Below are 23,042 nucleotides of genomic sequence, written 5' to 3' on the forward strand. Positions count from 1 at the left end.
GACAGTATGCCTGTGTCCCTTCCAGCTCTCCCTCAGCACTGAGCCATGCGGAGCACAGTGGGTGCTGGGTGATTGCGTGGCTGTTTGATAGTGTGTGAACTCTTAATAGGTGTGATACATTGGGGGATGGTCGGCTGGAGAAGCAGGCTGGTGGAGGGTTTCTTATTCAGAGAAAGGGAATCATTGGGGGAGAGGAGATGTCTCTTTCAAGATTAACCTAGAGCCATGGTCGGCAAACTGCGGCTCGTGAGCCACATGCGGCTCTTTGGCCCCTTGAGTGTGGCTCTTCCACAAAATACCACGGCCTGGGCGAGTCTATTTTGAAGAAGTGGCATTAGAAGAAGTTTAAGTTTAAAAAATTTGGCTCTCAAAAGAAATTTCAATCGTTGTACTGTTGCTATTTGGCTCTGTTGACTAATGAGTTTGCCGACCACTGACCTAGAGCATGTTCTGGATAGGGTTGGGCCAAACCCCGCCCCTTCATCCCAGGTGCTTGTCCTTAGCCCCACCTAGCTGGCTGCCACCCACTTCATAAAAAGTAGCCCCAACCAGCAGGAGGCAGCTGCACGGAGAAGGATGAGCACAGAGCATGGACAGCAGCAGCAGTCTGGAGGTGGAAAGGGCCATAGTTCCAGGATGAAGTCCAGAAAGCACAGCGGGAGCAAAGAAACCTACTCAATGTATATCTACAAGGTGCTAAAGCAGGTGAGAGCTGGGAGTTTGTGTGTGTGTGTGTGTGTGTGTGTGTGTGTGTAGAATGTACTGGCAAAGAGTTGTAAGGGTGGTACTGGACTGAGAGTCAGGACTCGGTTTAGTCTGGCACTGAGACGAGTGGCCTCACGCACACTGTGCTCTTCTAGAGGTGGTTGAACTTGATCTTGGAGGTCTCTACCCCTCTCAGGAGATCATGCACCTGTGATGTGCAGGGGATGTTCAAGGCATGCTCCCCCACACAGTCTAGAAGCTTACATGGCTTTTGGACAGACAAGATGATTATGTGGAATGTTAGGTGGCACAAAATTAAAAGGGAAGACCAGGAGAAAGTGGTGGGCTGAAGGTGATTGATCTCTCAGGTGCCAAACACATTATGGTGCAAACAAGTTCCAGTTGGTGCCGGTAGAACGAGGAGCACTTTGAGTGAACTCAGGTCTTGGGAAAGGCCTTCCATACAAGTGGCACTGTCTTTGTGGAGCTAAGGGGTTGGTCCACCTTACAGAGGAGGAACCTGAGGTGCATATAAGGCTCACTGGGTTCACTGAGTCACAGGACCTGACAGCAGCAGCTCTAGCCAAGCCCGTTGAATGCTTCCTGCTGGTCTCACCCCAAAGCCACAGGTGTCCTCTATCCAGGCAGCACACCGGCGTACCTCTGAGAAGCACCTACTCCTAGGACTTGCATGCTGACAAACATTTGGAGGCACCAAGGGAACCCAACAACCAGTGTGTCTGGAGGATCCAGACAATCTGGCCTCAAAGCCTCTGCGGAACAGGAGGAGGCAGGGTAGCTCTGTTGCCTGCCCAGGTCTCTGCAATCTGCCTAAGGTTCTTACCCAGAGGTGGAGCCTGTCTCCAGCCATTAGCAGTTTTAGTGATCTGACAGCCTGGTCTCTGGGAATGGTGGTTGGGAGCGGGGGGGGGGGGGGGGGGGGGGGCGGTGGCCAAAGGGTAGCTCCGGAGGACATACTCCAGTGTCCTGAAACAAGTGTGTGCAGGAGCAGGTATCAGTGAGTCCTGCAGCTTAGCCTAACTGGGGCTCAAACATTGTGAGGGAAGAGCTGGGCCAGGACTGGCCTTGCAGAGGAGAGCTGCTGAGTGAGTTGCCCACACACCGAAAACCCTTCAGTGGGGGGAGCTTCGACTTCACCCTCACCGGCAACCCTGAGGAGAATGGGATCTAATGAGACACCAGGGGTTTAGGTTAAACCAGCCTCGTTTGGGCTCAGATTTCCTGTTGTCAGTGGTAACCAGAGGCGTCTAGTTCTGTCTACACCAATGGCTTGATGTATGTCACTGGGGAGTTACCTCCCACTTTACAGAGAAACACTTAATGTCTGCCTACTCATATTTTAGGATTGTATCAGGTCCCCACCGTTTGTCTTACTAGAGATCACCTAGTTCAAAATCTTGTGTGACAGCCAGTGGGGCTCAGCCAACTGGTTTGATTCCGGGTCAGGGCACATGCCCGGGTTGTGGGCTCAATCCCCAGTGTAGGGCATGCAGGAGGCAGCCGATCAATGATTCTCTCTCATCATTGATGTTTCTATCTCTCTCTCCCTCTCCTTTCCTCTCTGAAATCAATAAAAAATATATTTTAAAAAATAAAAATATCCTGTGTGATAGAAGAGGAAACTGAGGCTGAGGAAAGTGCCTTATTTGAGGTGACAGAATGAGTCACAGTCCAGCCACAGAACCTGGGTGTCCTGACTCCTCTCATCTGGTGCTGAGATTGGATCACATAGGTGTGCTGTCTGGCAGGTAATTTGGTAACAACAATCTCCAAGTTAAGTCACACACCCTTGGACTTGGCAGTGTCATCTCTAGGAATAACCTTCTGTATGCTTGCACAGTGTCCAAAGTTGCATATTTACTATAACACTGATAGCAAGAAAACAAAACCCCCAAAATGTCCATTAAAAGAGGAATGGAGATATAAGCTATGATTCCTCCACACTATGAAACACTATGCAAAAAAACCCCAAACACTATGCAAATGCATTCAATGGAAAAAGCAAAGTGCTGTGTAACTGATTCCATTTGTCAAAGACAGATGTTGAGGGGCAGGGATGGGCTAGAAGAGGTCAATGTGGGGGAAAGGGGGCATATGTAGTACTTCCAACAATATAGATTTTTTAAAAAAGATAGATGCTGACATGTGCTTATACAGAACCTGATAGTGTTACCTCTTTTGGTTGGGACAAACCATTTCTTTTTAACTTGGAAACAGTAGTATAAAAATGAATCCCTATTTCCATGTCTCTTGGCTTCTGGGAAGAGGCTGGTGAGGTGGCCGTAGACCTGCATCCCCAACCTGGAGCTGGGGCATCAGGCAGAGCTTCCTGGTTAAAGCAGTCCTGCTGTTTATCCAGGTGCACCCTGACATCGGCATCTCTTCCAAGGCAATGAGCATCAAGAACTCACTTGTGAATGATGTGTTTGAGCGGCTGGCCGGCAAGGCCGCCCGACTGGCCCAGTACTCAGGACGAACCACACTGATGTCCCGGGAAGTCCAGATGGCAGTGCTCCTGCTGCTGCTTGGGGAGCTGGCAAAGCACACTGTGTCCGAGGGCACCAAGGCTGTCACCAAGTACACCAGCTCCAAGTGACCTGGGGCCTAAGCTAAATAAAGGGTGAACTGCTCTCATGCACTGTGGTGATTTCAAAAATGGACATGTGAAGTTGAGGTGTGATTTGGGACAAGCGTATTATCACTTTTCCCCCTCTTTTTTAAAAAAATATGTTTTTATTGATTTTAGAGAGAAGGGGAGGGAGAGGGGGGGAAGAGAGAGAGAGAGAGAGAGAGAGAGAGAGAGAGAGAAATATTGATAAGCTGCATCCTGCATGAGCCCACAACCTGGTCATGTGCCCTAACTGGGAATTTAACCAACCACCTCTCAATGCATAGGACGACGCTCAGCTAACTGAGTCATCCAGCCAGGGCAGGTATTGTCACTTTTGATGGCCACTAAGGTGGAATTGCAACACTTACTTATATCTTTTTTTTTAAATTGCTTTCTGGGTGTACCCCATGAGCACATGTGAAAAATGTTCTCATCGGCAGTGAGCTGATGTAGGACTTGGGGCTGGATTCAGAATCCTCCAGCTACTGCCAGCTGTTTTCATTATGCCCTCTCTGGGCCTGAAATTCCTCCTGTGTTACTCCTTTTTTTTCCAGTTTTTTTTTATTTTATTTCAAGAAAAACTATCTTAAATATGTTACATGCAGTAACATTAATATCTCAAGAAAAACGATTTTAAATATGATGTTACATGCAATAAACACCAATTATTCAAGAAAAATGATCTTACATATAATATTACGTGCAATAAACATTAATATTTCAAGAATAAAAGGATTTTAAGTACAATAATATTACCAAAACTGTACTAACATAGTCTGATATCAAAAAAGTTGTAGGAAATACTAAAAATCTGCAAATAACAGGATTACTTCTATTATATTCTAGAATATTTTCCCCTCTAGCTCTAGTTTTGTTCATCAGTTTATGTTGTTCATTATATTCTACAAATGAGTGAGATCATATATTTATCTTTCTCCTACTGGCTTCTTTCACTTAACATGATGCTTTTAAAGTCTATTTTGTTGGATATGAGCATGGAAAATTTTTTTTCCATCTCTTCACTTTCATCCTGTGTGTGTCTTTTGTTTTGAGGTGGGTCTCTTGTAGACAGCATATAGTTGGGTCATGTTTTTATCCATTCAGCTACCCTACACCTTTTGATTGGAGCATTTTATCCATTTACATTTAGGGTTATTATTGAGAGGTACTTATTTATAGCTATTTTAATTTTGTATGGTTACATTTCTCTCTCTGTTTCTTCTTCTCAGCAATCCCTTACACAGTCCCTTTAGCATTTCTTGTAATGCTGGCTTGGTGGTGGTGAATTGACTCCTTTAGCCTTTTTTTTTTTTTTTTTTTTGGTCTGGGAAACTCTTTATTTGACTGTCTATTTTAAATAATAGCCTTGCTGGCTATAGTAATCTTGGTCTCAGACCCTTGCTTTCCATTACCTTGAATACTTCATGCCATTCCCTTCTGGCCTGTAGAGTTTCTGATGAGAAATCAGGCGTCAGACTTATGGGAGCTCCTTTGTAGGTAACAGTTTTCTTTTCTCTTGCTGCCTTTAAGATTCTCTCTTTGTCTTTAATTTTTGGCATTTTAATTATGATGTGTCTGGGTGTGGGTCTGTTTGGGTTCTTCTTGTTTGGGGTTCTCTGTGCCTCCTGAACTTGTGTGACTTTTTCCTTCACCAGGTTAGGGAAGTTTTCTACCATTATTTCTTCAAACACCTTCTCTCTTCCTTTCTTCAAACACCTTCTCTCTTCCTTTCTCCCTTTCTGCCTCTTCTGGCACACCTATCATTTTAATACTATTATGTTTCACATTGTCCTACAGCTCCTTTAAGCTGTCCTCCTGTTTTTTAATTGTGTGTTTTTTTCTTTTTGGTTCTCTAATTGAGTGACATTTTTCAACTCTGTCTTCTAATTCACTGATTCAATCCTTAGCTTCCCCTAATCTGCTGTGTATTCTTTCCAATGTGTTCTTTATTTTGTTATGTCATTCTTTATCTCAGACTTTTTTTTCATAGTTACTATATCTTTTTTCATACTGTTGAGCATTTTTTTTGAGCATTTTTAACATCATTACTCTGAACTATGTTTCAGATAAATTTCTTATCTCTGCTTCATTTAACACTTCTGGAGAATTCACTAGTTCTTTCATTTGGGGGTTGTTTCTTTGGTTCCTCATTTTGGTTGTCTGTTTGGGTTTGTGACTATGTTTTATTTTTTTTTAAATATATATTTTATTGATATTTTACAGAGAGGAAGGGAGAGGGATAGAGTTAGAAACATCGATGAGAGAGAAACATCGATCAGCTGCCTCCTGCACACTCCCCACCGGGTATGTGCCCGCAACCAAGGTACATGCCCTTGACCGGAATCGAACCTGGGACCCTTGAGTCTGCAGGCCGACGCTCTATCCACTGAGCCAAACCAGATAGGGCTTTGTGACTATGTTTTAGGTAGGTCCTCTATACCTCTCAATCTCTAGTGCAGGACAGTGTTAAAGGCTGTTTCTGACTAATTGGATCAGGCAAAGACTCAAAGCCTTCAGAGACAGCCTTTGTCTACAGACTAATAGGATTCTGACTTGAATTGCCCCCAGGCAATCATCCTCAGGTGTGGGGCGAGAGTTATTTCAACAGGGTGGGGCAGCTGCTTCTGCCTGGGAACTAATTGTTACTTTTAATCTCTTATTTGCCTTAGGGCAAGGTATTTTCCAATAGGGTGTGTCAACTGTCTTCCCCTCAAGCAAGGCAAATGTCCATGTGGGAAAGATGTCCGCTGCTGTGTGAGAGAATGACTCGGCCCAGGAAACTTGTGGTGTCTGCCTTCTGAGCTCTATCCCCTGAGTACCCAGTCTTGGGGTCTGCTCTCACAGCTCCAGTCCACTTCACCCCCCCTCTGCCTGAGCACAAACTGGGTGGCTCCACAGGGAATTTTTGTGCATTGGCCCTTTAAGAGGGTGCCTGAAGTTTCAGCTGCCACTCCCTGGCAGACAGCACCCCACTACTTTTCACAGCTAGATGTTATGTGTATACCCTCTTCAGCTTGGTGCTCTCTAATGGGGAGCCCAGCTTCAGGATTAGATCCCAGAGTTCTCAGTGGCACCTCCCCCCCCCCCCCCCCCCCCCCGCTGCCCAGAGCTGAGATATCTCTCCGGGACTTCAGTTGCTGTCTGTGCATGCCCAGCCAGCCCTTTCTCGCCTCCACCCCTCCTACCAGTCTCTATGTGGTCTCCACCTTCAGTCCTTGGGTATCAGGGTTCTCTCCTGTGAGTTTTCCGTTGATTATTCAGGAATCCGTTCCGTATTTCAGTTGTAATTCCAGCTGTTCCTGGGAGCATGTCCATGCAGCATCCTCCTACTCTGCCGCCATTTTTAATCTCCCCTGTGTTACTCCTTCAGACTATGTTTTGTGATGCCATTTCTAGCAAACTGTCATTTTTGTCCCATGCTGGGAACAGGGGTCTACATAGATGTATTCTTTTTAATATATATATATGTATATTTATTTATTGATTTCAGAGAGGAAGAGAAAAGGAGAGAGATAGAAACATCAGTGATGAGAGAGAATCATTGATCAGCTGCCTCCTGCATGCTCCTTACTGGGGATCAAGCCCACAACCCGGGCATGTGCCCCGAATGGCAATCTAACTGTACATTCAACCACTGAGCAACACCGGCCAGGCAAATGCATTCTTTAAGATATAAAACAGAAGGCCTGAACCAGCTTGCAAATAGCTTGCTGGGATCTGTAAGATGTTTTCATTCTCCCCTAACATTTTCTTCCCCTTCATTTCAGAACAAATTGGTGGGAAGGTTTTTGAGACCCCTAACTTTTCTTCCCCAATTTTATTTCAAAAAAATCTCAACCCTCCTCCCCCCACCCGCCACACACACACGAAGTTGCAAGAGAGTACAATGGCCATTTGTATGTCCCTCACTCAGGTTCACCACTTAACATCTGACTCCATGTATCTTTTCTCTCTCATTCAGTCTTTGCTCCAGCTTGTGGGCATGTGACCCATAAATGCTGTCCCAAGCTCAGAGAGATAGAGTGGAGGGGTGGGAGTCAGTGACTAAGTCCAAAATCCCCTATGTTCTCTTTGTAACTGGACAGACTCAGCTCATCGCCTTCAACTCCATGTGCTCAGGAGGCTCTTTGCGACAGTGGCTGCCTTCACACACATTTTCTCATATGAAGAGACTCACATGGAGGTGCCCTGACATGAGAACAAATTATCCACGCTTGGGTTTCACAGCTAGAAGCAGGCAGGCACAGATCTGGCCCCTGAGCCTTGGCTTTTCCCAGCTCCTACCTTGCTACTCCAGGTACCATTCAGAGACTGGCAGTGTCTGCATGGCTGGGAGTTTGTCAGGAATGCAGACTCTCAGGCCTACCTCAGACTGTGGAATTGAAACCAGCATTTTGACAAGATCCTCAGGTACTAATGCCTGAGAACTCATCTCTGGCTCCTCCTTGCTGCTGCCTCCCTTCTCCCCCTTCCTTTGCCCTGTGCCTTACATATGTATTTAATTTTAAGTCCCTACTTAATACTGAGCCTAAAGGGCAACCACCAGCTGACCAGAGTCAGGATATAATGTTTTGTCTTTTCTAAAGAATGGTCTCCTGAACCTCCGGGACAGTCGAACAGCAGAATGAGCTGGGTCTGCATTAAGGAGTATAGGGTTCCTCCAGCTGGAGTAATACCTTCAGGACTAATATTCACCAGAGCCTCAAAGTTACAGGGTAATTTCAAACAGGGACCATTATTTTATTTGATCCTCACAAGAGAAGTAGACATAGCTGATCCCACACTCTGCCCTAACTTTCCAGGGCTTGCTGCAAGGGAGCCTGCCTCCCCTCATAGTGCTGCCTCCAGAATGTCCTCTGTGATGTGTCCCCAATTGTGCACCCACAGCCCCTCCCCTCCAGCCTTAGAACATGGAGACAATGGGACAGAACCCTTAAAACTGGGCTGTTCTGAGGGTGCAGGCAGAGTGGAACCACAGGGCTTCTGTGGATTCCATGACCAGCTCACCAAGGGCAGCGTGAGGAGTGGGCACCATGTCTGAGGGGTAAGTTGGGGCTGGAGTGGAGCCCCCAGGGCTGGGAGAGCAAAGAGCAAGCTGCCTCCTGCTCAAGATCCCATCAGGCTGGGGCCGCTGGACAGGGAGAAGGACTGGTGGGGGTGGTCATGCTGGCCCAGGGCCCCTGATTCTCACTCAGCAGCCCCGGTTGCTCCAGTCTGTGGTCAGCTTTTGCTCTTCAGACATTTCTTGGACTATTAAATCCAGAGCCAGGGCTCTGCTCTGGGGAAGGGACCATCCTCTCCACTCACCCCTCACCCCACTCGCCACCCACCATCCTGGAGCACTGCAGATCTCTGTGCTGCACCGTCACGCTGGACGGACCAACTATTGCCAACTCCAAAGGGCCTTTTCCTTATAGGGAACCCCTAAGAGCCATGCCACTCTTCATTCCTCTAGTGACCCCAATCTCACACCTCTAAGCCCCAGTGTGCTCACTGTAGCTGCCATCTCCTTCCCCTGAGGACCCCTCACTTCACTGAGCTTCACTGTGAGTAACCCTAACAACACACCTTCTGGAACCTGAGTTCACACTCCTCGAAAGGCTCAGCAGCACCCCTGCAACCCCTGTTCCCATGTCTCTGATGCCCAGAGCACTCCAGTGCACACTGCCTCCTCTCCAGATCTTACCAACGCCTCTGGGACTCCTCCCACATGACCTTGCAAGAGCTACTGGACCAAGAGCAGCCCCTGCTCCAACCCGTGCCCACCCGGGAGTGGCAGTCCTTCCAGTACAGGCTCTCATCGCTCTACCTGTACTACCTGGGGCTGCTGCGCGGGTTCGACACTCTCTATGACCAGATGGTGCAGCCACAGAAGCGGCGGCTGCTGCGACGCCTGCTGGACAGCGTGGCGGGCCGCGTGCTGGAGCTCAAGGATGAGATGGTGCGGGTAGACATGTGCGAGTGGCACTGCCTGGACCACGTGCTGCGGGACCTCGGGCTCACCCCGGTGCGAGGGCAATGTGGTGCCACACCCACACCAGTGGCGGGTAGGGGTGGGGGTGGGGCTGGTCTTGACCTCCTTCGGACACCCCTGGGGCCTCTGCAAGGAAGGGAGTGAGGTCAAGCAGATGGATCAAGGTTTGGGGAGAAGGCCTTCAGAAACTGGGGTAGGATGGAGGTGCATGGAAGTAGTTGGGGATGTGTGTAGCTAGACAGTCAGGCTGGAGGTCCCGAGTGGATGGGAAGACTCATGACCCGGGAGGGATCAGTAAAGAGTCCTCTAGAAGCTTGCTCCTCAAAGTGTAGTCCATGAACCAGCAGTATCAGCACCACCTAGCAGCTCGTCAGAAATGCAGACTCTGGAGGCCTCACCCCAAACCTACTCATCTGTACTTGCATTTTAACAAGACCCTCAGGTGATCTGAATGTACCAGCAGGTTCCAAAGCATGGAGCTTCTGCACTGGCCTCTACTCAGCTCCAAGGTCATCGTTCACTGCTCCCATCCAGGGCAGTCTCAGTTTTCCGACCTGCTGCATCAAACTCAGCTGTTGGCTTGAAAAGAAAACAAACCAGATTCTCTAGGCCAGTGGTCAGCAAACTCATTAGTCAACAGAGCCAAATATCAACAGTACAACGATTGAAATTTCTTTTGAGAGCCAAATTTTTTAAACTTAAACTTCTTCTAACGCCACTTCTTCAAAATAGACTCGCCCAGGCCGTGGTATTTTGTGGAAAAGCCACACTCAAGGGGCCAAAGAGCCGCATGTGGCTCACGAGCCGTAGTTTGCCGACCATGTTTCTAGGCCATGCAATTCTGATGTGGTGGTCTGGGGAAGGCCTGGGGGTCGTCATTTTAAAGGCTTCCCAGTTGATTCTGGTGCACAGTCAGGTTTGGAACCACTGCCCATTAGCTACCATGATCCTCCAGATTTCAACTCTGGCCACGGGTCCAGGCAGGGGAAAAAGGGATGACTGTGAGTGGATTTGCCAGTTACCCATAAATTTCCAGGTCCAGGGATCTAGCATGGAGGAACACAGGATCTCTGTAAGCAGCTGAAAATAGTAGTAGACTGGCCAAATGGCCTGGCTTCTGATTCCTGACCCTACGTCCCCCTATTGCCCCAAAGGCAGACCTGGAGGTTCCAATCCCCAAATACTTCCTGCTGGAGCACTCCAGCATTCTGCAGGAGCGAGAGCTAATGCTGGCAGAAATCCTATCCAGAATGGAGCCAGTGTCCTTCCAGGAGGCAAGTCAGGGGGACACTCTCAGACTCCTCCCATAGCCCTGCTCCGGGAATAGAGATGCCCCCCTTCAGGACCCAGGGAGGCCCTGCCCTGCCCTGCTCCCACCTGAGAGAGCTCTTTGGATAATCCCTAGTCTCCTTCAAGGCTGCTCCTGTGTCCTTGTAACCTTCCAACACCAACAGAGGAGCAGGACTTGGGCACCTAAATGTCCTGGGAGGCTCATGCCCCCAGCATGTCCTTCAGTGCCCAATTTCCCAACTGTCCACCTAGATACGAGCCCTCCCTCATCTTCTGCTCCTTTGCTCTACCCTGGCCAGATCTCACCAGTAATGAACCGGACTGATGCCATAATCCTGCTGCAAACGGCCGAGCGGGCCAGGCAAGGCCGACTCCGAGCCACCTTCGTTCGAGAGATACGAAGAGAGGAGGAGCGGGATCGGAAGATGAGGGAGGGCGGGTGGCACAAGTTCAATCAGAACCAAGCAGCTATCACCATTCAGAAGGTAACCTCCCAGTGTCCAGGAAGAAAGGCAAGGTAGTCACCTCTTCCAGGAAGCCTCCCTAGCTTAGCAATTGATGACAGAGGTGCAGGTGCTTGGGTTCTGTGGCCACACAACTAGACTCTAAACTAGGGACCTTGATAATCAATAATCATGCGTCTTATTTATTTATTCTACATCTTATCCCCAAAAAGAACTTGAAGTAGGATACCATAAAAGTCCTAGAAACAGACGGATCATTAAAATTAGGGGAGAATGATCCATAATAAGGTAGCAGAACAGAGTAGGTAATCATTTTAGAAATTCTTAAGACTGCTAAAAACATCACTAAAATATACCCTGACCCTCCTGGCAGCGGAGGCAAAAGGAAATATAATGAGAACTGATGTGATCCAGGGGTCTGTGCTGTCTGGGGTCATCCTCAGTTTTAACATGGAAATAACACAATCACACCCCGTCCTGCTCACTGCAGAGCAACCAGCTGTGTCCCCAGGTTTCCCCATCCTGACTGTTCTGGTGGCCATTCTGTGCCTCCCAGCTCCTGCTGTCCCCCTAGGGTGTGGGCCTGGCCTCTCTATCATTGGTCGCCACGAGGCTGGGCAATAGTGGTTACCAGCTTGATGACACTGGAGGGGCCCTGGGAAAATTTCAGTGCAGAAAAGGGCCATTTTGCTCCTGCAGCTGTCACCACTCCTGGGGCCCTGCTCGTCACAGGAAGTCACTTGCCACCTTTTCTTTCCAAGGCAGGCCCAGAATGGCTGGCATGGGGCTAGGTTTTCCTCTCCTTCTCCCTCAAGTCCCAATGCCTCAAAAACTTCTGTCCGCTGGCCCAAGAGAGAAAACTTGGAACCACTTTCTACCAAAACCCAGAAGTAAACCAACCTACTAACAAACATCACCTCTGAGAACAGATAGTCTCTCCAAGTGGGCAGATTTTGATTATTTTTTTAAAAATATATTTTTACTGATTTCAGAGAAGGGAGATGGGGAGAGAGATAGAAACATCAATGATGAAAAAGAATCATTGCTCAGCTGCCTCCTGCATGCCCCATACTGGGGATTGAGCCCACAACCTGGACATATGCTTTGGACCGGGAATAGAACTATGACCTCCTGGTTCATAGGTTGACCACTGACCTCTCCCCCCACCCCCCAGCAGGGATAGATTTTGATTACTGATCAGTAGGCAAATGTTCCAATCAGAGCCCCTGCATTTGGTGACCGACCTAATGTCCAGCTACCCCATGGAGGAGGAGGTCCTTGCCTTCAGGGCTCAATAAAGCAGCATTTTGAGAGGGGGGTCGACCCTAAAGACAGAGCCCCACTTCCCCCCAGGAACCAAAGCAAGTCACTTTGTCCCTGTTGCCAGACATCACGGGTATGGAAATTCTACATCCCAGTCTTCAAGTTCTCCAGTACAAATACTAATCAAAAGCCATTATTATGGGCTTTTCCACTGCTAGTCCCAGGAGCCTGGACAGGCGCCCGCCCTGCCTCCCTCTGCCCAGTGCACCTCCTTCTACCCTCTGGCACTGGGTTGTCCGCAGGTCTGAGAGGGGCTGGTGGCCTGGGAGAACACTGGGTGAGGAGTCAGGAAACCTGGCCCCAGGCTCAGCTCTGCAGTGACAGGCTCTGGGCCTGGGAGAGATCTTGTCCCATCTCCAGCCTCAGTTACCTTGTGTCAAAAATGCAGGAATTGTTTAGGGGAGCTCCATAGTCTCTACAGAACTGAGGTTTGTGTGCCTGGGTGAAATAATCGAGTATTTATTCCAAATGCAATGGGAATTCTGAGACATGAGCATGGTAAGCGCTTTTTGAAGATGGCAGTACTTGAACTCTGACCTGTGCCTCAAAAGATACAGTAGATTCAAGGGTGGAGAGGAGGAGGGACTTCCTGGGAGGCCCTGAGGGAGCAATGCGTAAGAGCTGGACAGCTTGGGCGCACCCCTGCCCCACCTGTTTCACACTGTTCCTGCTCAGGTGGCAACTGTCCACGAGCTGCACCTCCCCAGGTGCCTCCCTAGCTCCTCCCCCACCTCCCACCCAAACCTTCCCCAGCCAGAACTTCCAGAGCAGCTGCTAAGCCCAAGAGCCACATCCTAGAAGAAATGCAGTGTGCGGAGTGTCTGGGCCTCTGTGTTCCCCCAGGTGTGGAAAGGTTACCTACAGAGGAAACACACTCAGCAGGACCGGCAAACAGAGATGGAATTCATCGGCATGGTGAGTCCTTCTTTGGCCACAGGCATGGGCACAGGGCTGCCAGTATATGGGACATTCTTCTGTGTCCCAGCCCCAGAGCGCAGCCCTGTACAGCCAGCACTGCCCACACCATCCACCACTCAGGACTGTGGTGGGCATGATGGAGGGGAGCAGGCCAATGCCAGGGGGCCCGAGGGGTCCTCAGGGCTTGGCTGAGAAAGGACAGGAAAGCCACAGCCAACACATCTCTCCCCCCACTCCCTGAACTAGAGCCCTTAGAAGAATCTCAAATATGGGTGTGGATGAGGGTTAGTAGCACCAAGTATCCTGGCCCCCATGTCTGTGCCCCTGGCTGGAGGAGGGGCTGCATGTGTGGGCCCAGCAGAAGGAGGAGGTCGCAGGGGCCCAGTTGGGATGGGGCACACCCCCTCACACAGAGTGGGTTTTTTTGAGGGGCTATGGGCTCCCCACTTGCTCTGGGCCCCAGACTTGCTTCTCCTCTGCATGCAGGGAGCAGGGCTAAGTGTGAACGGCATGAGACAAGCGTGAGAGTACACATGGGGGAGTGTGGGTGGTAAGGGGGCAGACCCCTGGCTCTGTGCACGGGCCCCACTCCCTGAATCTGTCTGTCTCCTCTGACTTAGGGTGACAGGGCAAGGGACATGATCCCTGGGAGGGGCTTTGCAGTGGGCAGAGCCCATGGAGGCCTGGCTGATATGGGGGCAGGGGCAGAGGGATTAGAGGCAGAGCTAGGATGGCTACTTTAAGAGGCTTGGGGACTTCAGAAGAAGGGAGGGGTCAGGGTCTGCTTCATGGGAGTGGAGGTCAGAGACTTGTTGGGGGGCTGATGATCTGGACCCCCAGGAGGCCCGAGGTCAGGCTTTGGTGGGGAGGGGCAGGGGGCTTTGGCACAGCAGGGGGGTGAGGAATGAGCCTGCTGCCCAGCCCATCAACAGTGTGAGCTCAGCGTTTTCAGTAATTGTCTCTGCGCACAGTGATATTTAAAATACATTTGGGAGCCAATGAGGCGGGAAAGTGGCTGCGAGTGAGGCTGCCAAGGCGGGCGCTGGGCGGGGGTGCAGGTGGGGGCTGGGGCTGAGGCTTACAGGGGAGGGTGTGCTGGGGGATCGGACAGGGGGGCCTACCCAGATGCATCTAGCAAACTCATTATCAGAGTAATTTACACAGAGGAGTTTCAGCACCAAACAATTTCTCCTGATGCAGGCATGCCCGATGTTCCGTGTGGGTGGCATGCGAGGCATGTGTAGAGAATGCGTGGGGGCAGGTGTGTGAGCCTAAGGCCGGGTCCTCCCCACTCCCACTCCTGAGTCCCTTGGCCCACTCCTCATGTCCCCAGATACCCTTGCCCGACCCGGTGGAGCACCTGTCCGTGGCCAACCTGAGGAAGGATGTCAGGAGATTCCGCCAGATAGAGAAAGAGGAGGAGTTCCAGTTGGCCAATGTGAAGACCCACGATGCTCTCAGAGAGACCGAGGGGCCCAACATGAGGGAGAAAATGAAGGAGCAAATCCGACAGTGGTTTATCGAGTGCCAGTCAGTGTCCCCAGCCTCAGCTGACTCAATCCTCAATCCCTTTCCCTCCTCACCTGTGTCCCCACACCTGACTTGTCCTCTGGTCTAGCCTGGGCCCTCCTCTCCATTCACCCTGTCCCACCAGCACTCTGCTAATGCATTGGCTTAAACTTGGGACCATCTCCACTATAGGACCATCTCCACCATGACTTTCTATTACCCCAAATAGAAGAGAAAATGCCAGAATAAGACCGGGAAAGCATCCAGGAATGTCCCCTGAGTAATCTGTCCTTTCTATTCTGTAACTATTCCTTCCCTCTCTCCCTCAGCCTCTTTGGTCCTTTATCTTTCCCTGTCCTTCTCTCTATGCATCTCTTCATCCATACACCCACCCTTCTACCCACACTTCCTCCTACCCATCCATTCGTCCATATGTCCACCCACCTGTCCATCTCTCTGACCATCTTATGTTCACTTAGTGCCCTTACTGGCCGATTCCCTAATTATCCAGACGAGTCTTTAGGTGGATCCTACCAGATCTTCTCAGACAAGACTCCAGAACAGGTACCCTGGAGGTGGGGCAGATTTTCTGTGGCCGATGGAGTCTGAGGTTACAGAGAGTACTGAGTGTAAACTGAGGGTGGCGGTGGGGTGCCGGGCAAGGTCAGTCTCAATGGAGGCAGAGGTGGCTGGAGGAAATATATGTAGTTAGGAAGACTGCTTGGGGGGGATGGGGTACCTGCCTCTGAGAAGGCATCCTTGTCCAGGGAGAGGAAATGTCTGGTGAGACTATTATAGCTCTAGTAACCCACAGGCCAGGAGAGAGCAGCCACTCTGGTCAGAACACTTCATCACCTGATGCCTCTCTTCCTGGACCCCAGATAAGTCTCTGGACTCTCAGCCATCTGGACCCCACAAGTTCCCCTAGGCCTTGGGATCCTGAGTCCACCCCAGCCACAGGCCTGGGTTCTCTTGCTCCTATAAAATGCCCTTGGTCTTCTCTGAAGCATCTTTTATCCTGGGTCAAGGTAAAAATGGAACTGGAGAATCAGATCCCGGAGAGCTCTAAAAAAGAAGACAAAAATAAAGAAAAAGAAAAGGAGAAGAAGAAAGGGAAGGAAGACAAGACCAAGAAGGGAGTAAGGCAGCTCCTGGGCGTGTGAACCAATTGGGCAGGGGGAGCAAAGTCTGAGGGGATTTCTGGTAGGAAAGCTGGTCTGGGTGAGAATTAGGGTCAGAGTTTGTGAAGGGTGAAGGCGAGGGGGTCAAAGTCAAATGGTGTTTCTATTCTAGGAAGCAGATACAATGCTTAAAGTGTTGCCATCCAAATTTATACCCCTGATCAATGCTGGACACGAGGAGTATAAAAGTAAGGGGAGAGAAGGCTGGAAGCTGTCCAGGACGTGTGGGACCTTAGAGTGACCCTTGGTCCTGGGGAAAGTGGACATGTGCCACGTTGGTCATGAGGTGGCAGTATGGGTGTGTAGGCCAAGGGGCTAATACCAAAGGGAAAGGGTATGGGGTCATTATGGGTTTGGGTCTGAATCCTGGGATCAGGCCTCTGTCTGTGATGTGTTAGAAGCAGTGCCAGGTAGCTGAGTGAGGACAGGGGCCCAGCCTGGGTCAGGTTCTTGGCCCACGTGTGCATGTGTGTGAGAGACAGAGAGACAGAGTGAGAGAGAAGTAGACCAGCCTGAAACAGGCTCCTGGCCCATGTGAGCATGTGTGTGAGTATGTGTGAGCATGTGTGTGTATGTGAGTGTGTGTGAGTGTGTTGTGATTGTGTACGTGAGTACACCTGGGACTCTGCCCGCCACTCTATCCATCTCTCCATGCTCAGATGTGTGGAAGAACCGGCCTGATCACATACACCCTGATCAGAGTTATGACCCCAAGGCCCTACGGGCGGAGAAGAGGAAGGAACTAGAGCAGGAGATCCGGATACAGGTGGGCACGCTGGCTTCGGGCCTCTTCCCACCAGAACCTGCAGCTGCTTCAGGCTCTTTCCCTCTGTCCTCCCTCTCCTCATACCCACAGATTGCTCATCCTTTATAGCTTCCTCTAGCCACTGCTTTCCCTGCGTAGTCCATCTCAGTCCATCTTGGTCCCCACTGTCCTCTGCCTCTCTGGTCCCTCTCTCTTCTCTGCAGCCTAGAGGTGAGGGAATGGGGGGCTCTGTGCCGGGGTCACTCCCACCATCATCTTCACCAACCCTTAAAGAGCTCTTACTTTAAGGGTTGGTGATGTGTCTTTGGGAGCATTAGATCATATGATCACAATGGTCCCTGAGGTAAGCACCATGATTTTCCTGATGCTTCTTATGAAAAAAACTGAGGCTGAGAGGTCAAACAACTCCTCAAGTTCACACAGACCCTAAAGGTTGGGTCTAGGGCTGCAGCTGAAAGCTGACCCACTCCATCCTGGGGCTTCTCCCCCCATTGATAGCCAGTTGAGAGCAGGGTTCATGCGCGAGCAGAATATGGATTAGGATTGAGGGTGGACAGGTGCAAGGACAGGTACAAATGCCAAGGCCAAGGGTTCTGAAAGAAGACATAGGAAGGTTATTGGCCACCTGCTACCTTCACTGTGCTCATCTGGCTCTGCTCTGAGGCTGCTGTCTTCCTCTCCACCCCTGCCTCCATCCCTACTTCTCCTGCCTGTCCTCCCCAGCCCCTGGTCGCCCCTCCACACTCTCTTCTGTCTCTGCAGGTGGATGAGTTGATGCGTCAAGAGCTGAAGAACCTGCGCCTGGCTGTGGACCGGGAGGAGGAGAGACCCTTCAAGGCTCCGAAGGTAAGATGAGAGGCCCGGCTGGGACAGGAGAGGGCACACAGTGGGGGAGGCAAGGAACACAGGACAATTTCCTATGTGCTTGTTTCTATCCAGAAAAAAAATGGGAAGAAAGTTGGGAGGAAGAAGGAAAAAGATCTGACCCCGAACAGGTAGCAGACCCTCCATAGATCCAACTGCTGGTCCTGGTTCTGTTGCTGTGTGACCTCGGGAAGGTCATTTAACCTCTCTGACTCCCTATCCTTATTAATCAAGTACTTCTGCCAAACTCAAAAGATAGCTGTGAGGATCAAACAGAAGCATAAGAAAGTGATTTGAAATGATGATATAGAACAAGATATGAGTGGAGTATTGTTATAAATGCTCCCTCTAGCCTTTGCCTTCATCAGCTCTGTCCCTACAAAGCCATCTCCCCATGGACTTCCCACTCCGGGGCCTTGAAGTCAGCTGTCCCTTTCCACTCACTTCTGTATTGAAACGAGTCATGAGCACAATGATGTTAGCTGCTTTGATGACCACCCTTCCCAGACCATGTTCACCTTAAATGTGGTTTTTAGGAAGCAGAGTGGGTTTCTGTTGGTGGAACTTGGGGCCGTGAGCAGACTGACGGAGGGAGGGGTTACAGGATACTGGTCCTTCTTACACCCCCCAACCCACAGAGCACCTGCTGTGTATGGGCAGACTGCCTTCTAGGTCTGCGGGTTGGTGCCCCACCTTCTGTCACTGGCTATCCAGTGGCACTATTGATGTTGACCACAGGATATGGGGCAGAAGGGCCTCTTAGCCCCTCTCCTCATGCCTGTGACAGCATCCCACTTATCTCTTTCTCCATGTCCCTTCCTTCTCGGGGGGAGGCCCTGTGCCATCCTCTGACAGGTCCCTGGCCTCTCTGTTTGAAGAGCTTGTTGTCTTTGGCTTTATAAAGAAGTGCAAGACGGTGTTATTGAAGGACTTCATTGGTGAGACCCCTCCCCCACGCCTGCTCCCAGGCTGAGGAATGGTGCCCAAGGCCCCCAAGCCATGGCCTTCCTGGTGGCCAACTACCACCCTCTGAAGTGAACCTTCTCCTCCAGTGGTTCTCTCTCTTGGCCCTGCCCAAGTAGGTGCCACTCACCAGGTGGCCACCTGTCCCCCAGGTGACTGCCTGTATCTTGGATCCACTCTGAGTCTGGCCCACAAGTTGCCCATGCCTTCCCTGTTTGACGTTCGACAGAATATGGCCTTGTACGCGGTCCTTCGGCTTGGTAAGATCCTAGGGGAGGGAAGCCTTGGGGAGGGAAGGAGGGTGGCTGAGGCAGGCATGTCCAGCCACAGCCTCCAATGCCCTGTGCATTGGGTTCCTCCTGTCTGGCCCCACCCCTGTTGGAGGTCACACCCAGCCTGGGCCATCCCAGAAGTCATGTGGGCTCTTGACCTGCTGAGGAGACCACACTTCCAGCCCCTTACTCAATTCCAGGTGGCATCCCATAATCTGCCCCATTTCCAGAACATTGGTGTCTTTCTAAAGAGGTTGATATCCACACCTTTTAGTTGGACCCCTTCTTAAGGGGTGGAAACAGATGGCATGGGAAACAGAAAGAACACTGGAAGGGGCAGAGGGCTCCCTCCTGACACCCACCTGTAGTCATTGTGATTGCTAAGCCATTGGAAGGCCTCTAAGCTGCCGCTCTTGGCATGTTTGCCTGGGGGACTGCTCAGGCCATGGGAGGAGGCAGTGCAGCCAAGATGTGAACCTCACCCCACTCAGCCCAAGGCCTTAGACCTCGCCTTACACCATGACCCATCCAGTCCTTGACGGCCCACTGTGTCTCTGGCCTCTGTTCTCTCTCTCAGGCTCCCCTGATATACACTCCATGGCTCCCCTCATCCGCTCCATCCTCCTAGTGGGCCCCTCCGGTGTGGGGAAGAAGATGCTGGTCAATGCCGTGTGCACAGAAACTGGTGCCAACCTGTTCGACCTGTCACCTGCTAACCTGCAGGGCAAATACCCTGGCAAGGCCGGGGTGCAGATGCTAGTGCATATTGTCTTTAAGGTTCGGCATTTCTAGTTCTCATACTGTGACAACAGAGCAGGGTGGGCTCTATGCTCAGGAGGCCACCCATCTGCCTAGTTGGTGTGAGCTCAGGAGCTGCTGAGGTCTTTACCAAGCACTGCTAGAAGATTGTGGACACCTGAAGCCCCCATAATGGGGGAGGTGGGGCGAAGTGGGGAGGAGAGATAAGGCTTAAGATGTAGCCCTAACTGGTTTGGCTCAGTGGATAGAGCATCGGCCTGTGTACTCAAGGATCCCAGGTTCGATTCCGGTCAAGGGCATGTATCTTGGTTGCGGGCACATATCCAGTAGGGAGTGTGCAGGAAGCAACTGATCGATGTTTCTCTCTCATCGATGTTTCTAACTCTGTATCTCTCTCCCTTCCTCTCTGTAAAAAAAAACACAATAAAATATATTTTTAAAAAAAGATGTAGCCACCCCCAATCCCCAGGGATGGCAAGGACTCTGCTCACACTGAGGGGTGATGGGTGTGCAAAGGGCTGGCAGGTGGGGTCGACAGTATGTGGTACATGGAGCCTGGAGCTCCCAGGCCACCACTGCCCTAGGCTGGCCCTGACCCTGGGTTGGACCAGATGGGGAGGTGAGCCTTGCCCAGGAATGACTAATGTCAGGTTTCTATTCTCTGACCTGTCCAGGTGGCTCGACTCCTACAGCCCTCAGTGATCTGGATTGGAAATGCTGAGAAGAATTTCTATAAGAAGGTCCCAAAAGAGGAGAAGGAGGTAAGGGAGCACGGGCAGGCAGCCTGAGCCCCTGGTAAGCCACTCCAAGTGACACGCACTGCGTGACCTTGGACAAGTCCCCTGTCCTCCTCCTGCCTTATTTCCTTCTCCTTAAAGCAGGACTGACAGCTGCTCCCATCTGCTTCTCAGGGTCCCTGTGAGTATGGACAGGTGTCCTGAGAACTTAGAAGCCCATATAATGAGTCACCATGTCCCCACCCCCACCCTTTCTCCCCAGAGCAGATGGACCCAAAGCGAATAAAGAAGGACCTCACCAAGGCCCTGCGACTGCTGAATCCCGGAGACCGTGTCATGCTAATAGGGACCACTAACCAACCTCAGCTAGCTGAGATGAAGGGGCTGTGCCGGACCTACGAACGGATTCTCTTCATGCCACGGCCTGATTACGCTTCTCGCTATGGTGAGGCCTGGGGATGTGGGGACAGTCCAGAAAAGGGGTCCAGGGACCATCCCTGCCAAAGCTTCCCCGCTTGTATTCCCATCCCCCACTGTTGCTCTGAGCAGCACCTCCACAGCCAGGTGCTCTGGAAGGGCTGGCTGCTACACAAGCAACCCAGTGTCCTGGGTCCTGGCCTGATTCTGTGGACAAGGGCTGGCCACTTAAGTCCTCCCGTCTCATTTTCTTGTGTTGAGTGGGGATGATCCCTATCTTCCTGGGAGGAGAGGCTTGCTGCCTCTTGGCCCCACTTCCTCCCCCATGCCTGCAGTGCTCTGGAAGCATATGCTGCACATCCAGAGAGTCCAGGTGACCCAGAACCGCCTGGACATCAGTGCCCTGGCCAAGGTGTCCGATGGCTACACACCTGGTCACATTCTCCAAGCCATCCGATTGGTACTCACCGAGCGGCGGCTCCTACAATTGTCCAGGCGGCCCCTGGTGGCCTCAGAGTTTCTAGGTCATCTGGCAAAGCTGGAGCCAGTGCACAGGGAAGAGGAGGAATCCCTAAAGGTGAGACTTGGGGGGTAGGGGAGCCACCAGCGGGGAGGATTGTGGGCCAGCACCAGAGCGAGGCAGCCCTCTGAAGCCCTAGGCGTGCAGCACGCCTTGGGCCCCTCTCTCTGCTGCCCCATCGAGTTCAGCCTGTGGGGGAACTAGAAGTCACAGGGAAGGACTTGTGGGCAGGACTGGCTCACCTGGTTTCCTCAAGAGTGGGAGCCTGAAAGCGCCACCTGTGTATTAGGAACCCTTCGTTGTTTCTGGCACCAGCTGCCACTCACTTCCCTGCCTCTGAGTCAGTGGCACCCCGCCCCCCCCCCACCCGCCCCAGGATGGTAAGGTGGCCATGGGAACACAGGAGAGAGGGCCGCAGGGTCTGACACTGTGGCCTGAAGCACCTGGTGGGACTAAAAGAAACCATGGCTCTAGCAGGATGCTGGGCGGGGGGTTGGGGGGTCGGGGGAGGAGAAAAGGCTACTGCAGACACAGATCTGGAAGCACATGCTGCATACCCAGAGAGTCCAGGTGACCCAGAGCCGCCTGGACATTAGTGCCCTGGCCAAGGTGTCTGATGGCTACACACCTGGTCACATTCTCCAAGCCATCTGATTGGTGCTCACCGAGTGGCAGAAGGGATGAGGTCAGGAGGCAGAGCCGAGGGCCAGATGCAATGCACTTACCCTCCTCCTCCTCCTCCTCCTCCTCCTCCTCCTCCTCCTCCTCCTCCTCCTCTGACCCAGGACTGGTACTTCAAGACCCCATTGGGCATGAAGAAGATAGAATTTAACAAGGACCAAGAGGCTGAGGAGGCCAGGCTGGCAAAGGAGAAGAAAAAACGGAAGTGACTGCTGAGGAGTGCCCGAGAGGAGTGGTGGGACTAGGGCAAAGGGACTAGGGGGCAGAGGCATAAACTCCCAGATGGCTTGGGGACCAGCTCTCTTTGTCCATCTCCGTGCTTCCACCCCTTGTTCTGTGTCACCTGGCTCCACCTCCTACCCCATCCTGTCGAGTTTCTCTGATCCCGGATCTCTGTCCTCTGACTTCACCCTGTCATTTTTCTGTCCTGGCTCCCCACTCCCTTTCTTCCTCAAGGTATGTAGGGGAGGAAAATGGGTAGAGAAGGGAGAGAGAGAGAGAGAGAGAGAGAGAGAGAGAGAGAGAGAGAGAGAGAGAGAGAGGAGGAAGATCTCAGTAAGTAGAAAAAAAGGGAAAAGCAGGAGTCTGGAGGTCAGCAGAGCCTGGTCTAGCCCCGCTCAGCACTGACCCCTGTGTGGGCTGCACAGTCCTTTCCTGACTTGGGCCTCAGTGTCCTCACCTGTAAAGTAAGATGACCTCCAGCCGATCTCCTTTCTACTCTAGGGTTGGATATTCCTACCAAGGTGCCTGGGAAGTCAGGGAGGTGGCGGGGTGGAGAGGAGAAAAGGTGGGGAGATGGAGGTATTTGTGACTGCTGGTAGATCCAGTGCCTTTCTGAGTGGTCTTCACTTCCTCTTTCCTCTGGACACCTTCTTCCACCTGCCTTTGTCTTTGACCCAGAGCCTGGCCCCAAGGGGCTCAGTGAGCAGAAGTCCATCTGTGGATCCCCCTTGTGGGGGGAGAGGAGCTCAGGGGAACTGGAGTCAGAAAACTCTGGGGAAGAAGCAATGTAAAGAGTGTGTGAATAAAGGTCAAGTGTACACCACAGGCTGTAAAGGCAATGAGGG

At 51.4% G+C, this 23,042-nt stretch overlaps 2 protein-coding genes across 2 annotated transcripts; both read left to right on the plus strand.

The window, feature by feature from the left end:
• Positions 1-576: 576 nt before the first annotated feature.
• H2BK1 (H2B.K variant histone 1) lies at positions 577-3,322 on the plus strand (the record flags this gene model as incomplete). The annotated part of the gene is made up of 2 exons (XM_080666963.1): positions 577-705; positions 3,086-3,322. 2 exons carry the CDS (start codon positions 577-579, stop codon positions 3,320-3,322), a joined length of 366 nt encoding a protein of 121 aa, XP_080523089.1.
• A 5,009-nt stretch (positions 3,323-8,331) lies between these two features.
• Positions 8,332-22,184, plus strand: DRC11L (dynein regulatory complex subunit 11 like; the record flags this gene model as incomplete). The annotated part of the gene is given in 20 exon segments (XM_080665026.1): positions 8,332-8,355; positions 8,359-8,381; positions 9,017-9,344; positions 10,466-10,570; positions 10,901-11,086; positions 13,232-13,303; positions 14,640-14,836; positions 15,295-15,379; positions 15,844-15,954; positions 16,109-16,184; positions 16,656-16,762; positions 17,525-17,608; positions 17,702-17,757; positions 18,482-18,564; positions 18,742-18,849; positions 19,439-19,638; positions 20,295-20,381; positions 20,625-20,802; positions 21,110-21,351; positions 22,080-22,184. Coding segments are annotated over 20 exon segments (2,457 nt in total).
• Positions 22,185-23,042: the final 858 nt, after the last annotated feature.

The sequence above is a fragment of the Plecotus auritus genome, assembly GCF_963455305.1.
Source record: "Plecotus auritus genome assembly, chromosome: 4".
NCBI lineage: Eukaryota > Metazoa > Chordata > Mammalia > Chiroptera > Vespertilionidae > Plecotus > Plecotus auritus.